The sequence below is a fragment of the Engraulis encrasicolus genome, chromosome 17 (genome assembly GCF_034702125.1).
Source record: "Engraulis encrasicolus isolate BLACKSEA-1 chromosome 17, IST_EnEncr_1.0, whole genome shotgun sequence".
NCBI classification, from domain to species: Eukaryota; Metazoa; Chordata; class Actinopteri; order Clupeiformes; family Engraulidae; genus Engraulis; species Engraulis encrasicolus.
Window position 1 is genome coordinate 39,584,939 of NC_085873.1, and position 5,767 is coordinate 39,590,705.

At 42.7% G+C, this 5,767-nt stretch overlaps 1 protein-coding gene across 1 annotated transcript; it reads right to left on the reverse strand.

Moving 5' to 3' along the window:
• Nucleotides 1-1,425: 1,425 nt before the first annotated feature.
• LOC134467049 (uncharacterized) lies at nt 1,426-5,503 on the reverse strand. The gene is made up of 4 exons (XM_063220974.1): nt 4,535-5,503; nt 4,228-4,395; nt 2,288-2,380; nt 1,426-1,782 (listed from the first exon to the last, which is right to left on the reverse strand). The coding sequence occupies exons 1-4, from the start codon at nt 5,501-5,503 to the stop codon at nt 1,483-1,485; spliced, it is 1,530 nt and encodes a 509-aa protein (XP_063077044.1). The 3' UTR covers nt 1,426-1,482.
• Nucleotides 5,504-5,767: the final 264 nt, after the last annotated feature.

Below are 5,767 nucleotides of genomic sequence, written 5' to 3' on the forward strand. Positions count from 1 at the left end.
CAACCAGACAAAGACATTTCTTTTTTAATAACATTTCACATTTTAACTATGCGAGTGAACAATCAAATACAGACAGAAGCTCTTTTGTGTGCGTGTGTATGCGTTGCATGTTTGTTTGTGTCTACATCAAGAGGTACTGGGACAAGCAAACCCCTTGCGTGCGTGGGCATGTTTTTGTGCTAGTGTTTATTAATAGCAGTTTGGTTAAGAGGCAAATAACTATAGAAAATAGACATAAATCCAACGTCCACCTTGACACTATGGAGAAGTGTGTGTGTGTGTGTGTGTGTGTGTGTGTGTGTGTGTGTGTGTGAGTGTGTGGTCATGTATGCGGGGAATAAGATGGACTTAGGTGTGTGTGAGTGTCTAGGTGTCTGCTGGTAAGGCTTAAAGAAAGATGAGACACTCAGATGACAAGCAATCATGTTTCATGTATCTTATTGTCCAGAGATGCATCCCAATGCTACCCTTGATGTTCTGTAAACCATTTGGCTGTCCTTTTTCTGTCCTATGTATACCTTGGCAATATCAGGCAGTGCGAGTCGTCCATCTGTGTTGGTGTCTACGTCTAAAGGTACTGGCTCAAGAAATCCCCTTGCATATGTATGCAAGTGTGTGCACGTGTGTGTGTGTGTGTGTCTGTGTGTGGTGTGCATGCACGCATTTGCTATAGTTATTCGCCTCCAAATCAACACAGCTAGAAAAAGACATACATCCAACTGCTAACGTGTGGGTGAGCTCGCGTGTGGTCATGTATGCGGGGAATAAGCCTAACTTATGTGTGAGTGTTTGTCTGTTTAAGTAATGGCCCTGAGGTCCTAAATGCGGGGAATAAGCTGAAGAGTGTGTGTGTGTGTGCGTGCGTGCATTGTCCCAAGGGTAATAAGCTGAATTTGGGCGCGTGTGTGTGCGTGCGGGTGTATATGTGTATTGTACTATAGAGAGAGAAAAAAAGTTGAAGCATTCTGGTAAGTATGGCATTCGAATACTGTACAGTACAACTGGCAGGTAACAGGTCCCTGTTCCGCCGCTTCAGCTATATTTCAGCCGCTGTGTAGAGGGTGCCAAGTGACATGAGCGCATGAGCGCGTGTGTGTGTGCGCGCGCAATGCTAGTAACGCGCACTACTGCAGTAGCAAATCTAGAGGGTTCCGTGTGACATGAGCATATGCGCGCCCGCGTGTGTGTGTGTGTGTGTGTGTGTGTGTGAGAGAGAGTGTGCAAATGCTACTAACGTGCACTACTGCAGTAGCCAATCTAAAGGGCGTCGTGTGACATGAGCATACGTGTGTGTGCGTGTGTGTGTGTGTGTGTGTGTGTGAGAGAGAGAGTGTGTGCAAATGCTACTAAAGCGCACTACTGCAGTAGCAAATCTAGAGGGTGCTGTGTGACATGAGCATGTGTGTGTGTGTGTGTGTGTGTGTGTGTGTGTGTGTGTGTGTGTGCGCGCGCGCGCGTGCGCGCAAATGTTACAAACACGCACTACTGCAGTAGCAAATCTTCTTTCAAAGTCATTAGGCAGGGTTTGAGTGGTTTGCCATCATCCAGACAAACAAACATTTTCTGGATCATTGTGAATGTGTTCAAGAGGCTCTTAGGGTATTCCAAATTGAACACATAAGTCAGCCCAAACAACAACATAAATGAATCTGGAATTGTGGGAACCTCGTTAAAAACAGCATTGCCTTCAATGACGACTGTAAACTTCTTGCAGCTGAAGGGGTCTGCGCCAGTTATGCCAAGAGCAAGAGGGACATCATGGTAATCAGGCTCCTCCTCCTCCTGCAAAACACAATCAACATAATTACCTGTTGGCTACACTAGGAAGATAGTCATTTGACAATCTGGATATGTTTACCAAGAGACCAACATGATCTCAGAATTCAGTGGAATGGATTTTGCCAAACTTCCATGCCCCACACGAAATTGTTTTCCGTGATGGACTCACAGAAGTGCTTTCTCTATATTCCCACAGCTCTATATTTCCACAGTCTTGAGTTTGTCCTATGTTGGATAATGAGCATTATGGAGCTTATGGAGGGATTTGCTAGTTACAATAATCAAGATAAACAGTGACAAGGATGGAGATTGTGTGGGAGCTGAGGGATGGGCAGAGATGAACATTGTTACGCAAATGAAAATGTGCAAACCATGTTATATTATTAATATGAGTGAAGTGATAGAGCTACCAAGGTCACCCAGACCGTTGACCCAAAGGGAGGGGGAAACAAATGAACTCAGCTTTGGATGATGTATTGTACATTTATGGATGGTAACCAGTACTTACATTGAATGTCTGAAAGAAGGCAGATCCATCTTCTCGCAGGTACACCGGCAGGGCACACAGCGACAGGGTGCGTCTCGAGATAACATGTTCTTCCTTGATTGACAAAAATAAAAATTGCACAAATATATAGTACTGCCATGTAGACCCTCTCAAAAATACACTGCTCCAAAAAAAATAAAGGGAGTACCAAAACCAAAGCAATGTAACTCCTCCTGTCATACAATCATACTTCTGTGAGATCAGTTGAGCAGCACTACCCAAGTCACTTCAGTGCCCTCATGGTACTTCCTGGGTTGGGACAGTAACAAAATCCACATGTGACCAAAAAAAAATGGCCAGAAAGGATGAAAAATGGAGGACACCATCTGCAGAATTACTATTTTGGGCCGTTTTTTGGTGATTACTTCTAATATACATCTACTCATTGCTTAATAAATTGGCACAACAGTAGGCAAAATGAATTGGCTTTGAATGTTGGTTCCTAACTGGACAGGCTGATAAAAGTATAATTGACGTGAAGTTCCATTGCCTGGTTTTGGTGTTCCATTTGTTTTGAGTAGTGTATGACCACCATCACCTAACAGATTCTTTGGCATCAGTGTTAATTTCGTCAACCATGACTATGACTAAAATATTTCGTCAATGCCCTTTTTGATTTTCGTCATTTAGACTAAGACTAAGACTAAATTGGGAAAGCAATGACTAAAATATGACTAAGACTAAAATTGATTTTCGTCATTGTGACTAAGACTAAGACTAAATTTCAAAAGGCTGACGAAATTAACACTGGTATTAAATAAAATAGAGAAAAAGAGAATTAGTGTGTAAAGAAGTTTTATTCTGTACAGTGTGATATATGTTAAAAAGAGAAGCAGTGTGCGGAGAAGGTTTATTCTGTACAGTCAATGATTATGTTAAAAGTGTGTGGAGAAGTTCTGTTATGTACAGTGTTGACTAAAATGACGAAAATGACTAAGAAATTGACTGAGACTAAAATTGATTTTCGTCATTTAGACTAAGACTAAGACTAAATTGGCAAGGCAAAGACTAAAATGTGACTAAGACTAAAATTGATTTTCGTCATTGTGACTAAGACTACGACTAAATCAAAAAAAGCTGACGAAATTAACACTGACTGGCATGTCTCTGTGTAATAACAGATGTAGAACACTAGATTTCATGTAAACTACCTTTGTCTATTGACATGAATCAGTCCATTGCTTGAATGTATGTCCAAGACAAATTTCCTTCGGGACCAATTGAAAGAATCTTGAATCTTGAATGACCAGCAATTGGTGACAAGGTAATCAGCAAATGATCCAGTAAAAGACAGTCTGAAACCATAGGAACCTGTACCATGATGATGACGCCCAGCATCAACAACCAGCATTAAAGGAGAATTCCTGTCGATTTCAACACGCAGATGTAATGCTCACGCTATTCTTGACATGCCATTACAAATGCAGCATTTGCTTTTCAGCCCTTTTTGAGACTCTGACCGCACTAATGGGGCCGTGTCTTCTTTACATACAAATATCATCCCAAATGTTATGCAACATTAGCAGACACCTTTACACCCATTACAGGACCAGAACAAAAAAGTTGCTGTGTCATCAGGTACTAACAAGTCAAGGGTAGCATCAGCAATACAACTGAATGTTGACATTGACAGGACTCCTATGTAAGTTTCAAAAGATTGACTGCGACATCTGGTGTTCTAGTTCTATGAATAACACAAAGTAAGAAAAATGTGAACTCATTATAATGCTTGTCTGCACTGAATGCTCAATAAACCAGTGTTTCCCACAGAGCATTTGTTAGTCACGGTGGTTGGGGGATGGGCGGTATCATAAAGAGCTCGTCGTATTAATCTTAATTTTCATCAATGCAAGTTGCTAAAACACATATGGATTGGCCAAAATACTTGCTTTTGCTTATACCTGAAGATCATAAGCGGCGAGGGTAGCCCGTAGAGCCTCCGCCAACTTGCCGGTGCGTACTGCCTTTTGTCTGTATAAGTTGAGGAGTCGTGGTGTGTGTCTGTCAAGTTCAGCGTAGAATGTGCTGCGCAGGTTCACATTAGTGATACGATGGAATTCTGAGAGAACCTGCAGACATATAAAACACAAACACAAACATATAGACAGGATCAATACATGTTTTTTTGGGGGTTTTTTTTAGATTGCAGTCACACGCTGAACACCATCACAGCTGATTTGAGTTTGGACAGACAGAAAAGCATGTTACCTGCGATTCCAACTGCAGAGCTGGCCAGCTGCGCAGCAAGTCCTTTACTGGCAATTGACTTTTGATGATGTCTTGTCGTCGTAAAGCGAAGGTTGTCTGCATCAGCTTTTCGATGAATTGCAAATTCTTCTCCGACTTGTCAGTCTCTTCAATTATCTCGAGTCTCATCAGGTCAAGACTGGCCTGGTTTTCACCAGTTGGGAAGTTGGGTAGGAAGTTCACTTCCGACCTACGAGCTCGCTTAATATTGGCATGGGGGTGATCGCTGTCAGGGTTGTTCTTGCTTCTCTTTCCTGCATTGATGGACACCTCAGCACACCCCGATTTGGCCAGTTTCTGTCTGTAGTTACCCATCTTGAAGGCCAAACTGACCTTCCAGCCGTACCAGCCAGTCTTGCTTCCAAGTTCTTTGAGGCATGGGTGGGCAGTAATCAATGCTTCCGAAGCCTTACAGATATCAGTATTGCTAGGGTATGGCTTGAAGCTGTAAATAGTCTGTGCCATTATTTCGAGCACATTGTGCTTCTGGGAACGTGTTAATCTAGTTGGCTTGCCAGATGTCTGGAAGACGAAGTTACCCTGGTCAAGGACATGCTCAACTTCGTGGTTGAACGTTGGAACAGGAAAAACATCAGGCCAATTCTTTTGGCGCTGACTAAATGGTACATGGGGCAGTATGTCAGTGTCAGAACTGCCACAAGAAGAACTATCGTCACTCTCCAACCTAATCACTTTCAGTGTCCCCTTCTCTGGCAGCTCATCTATGTCCACTAGGACACTTAATTGCCCATCAAAGTCAGGGTCTTCGTATTGGATGGTGAAGTCACTACCGTCGAGTCTTGGCTTGAATTTGTACTGCATTATAATTTTCAGCTCTTCCACAGACTTTGGGCGGCTATTTAGAGTGAGCTTCATGGCAGTATCTGTGTGCAGATAAACACGGAGCAGAAACTTCTGGGGGGCTGCCATCTCTTTTCGGTTTGACACTGAAAAAGTAAATTGTCAAGCATTAAAGAAACAAATTAATAAATTCACCATCAAAAAGAATGAAGCCCAAAAGGTGAGGACATATTTCTCAGTTAATGAATATATATCGCCTCTGTGCACCCATGAACTGTCTGCATCTACAACCTCTTGCATGCACGTGTGTGTGTGTGTGTGTGTGAGTTCAGTTACCTGATGCTGGGCTGCAGCTGAGGGGCTTCAGCAAGAACTCTCAGTGGGCTGGAGGGC

Coding starts and splice junctions, on each gene's coding strand:
- LOC134467049 (XM_063220974.1), bottom strand. CDS start 5,503: ATGGCAGCCCCCCAGAAGTTTCTGCTCCGTGTTTATCTGCACACAGAT. Junction 2,381..4,227: donor TCGCCGCTTATGATCTTCAG/GTATAAGCAAAA, acceptor TTGTCAATCAAG/GAAGAACATGTTATCTCGAG. Junction 1,783..2,287: donor CCTTCTTTCAGACATTCAAT/GTAAGTACTGGT, acceptor TGTGTTTTGCAG/GAGGAGGAGGAGCCTGATTA.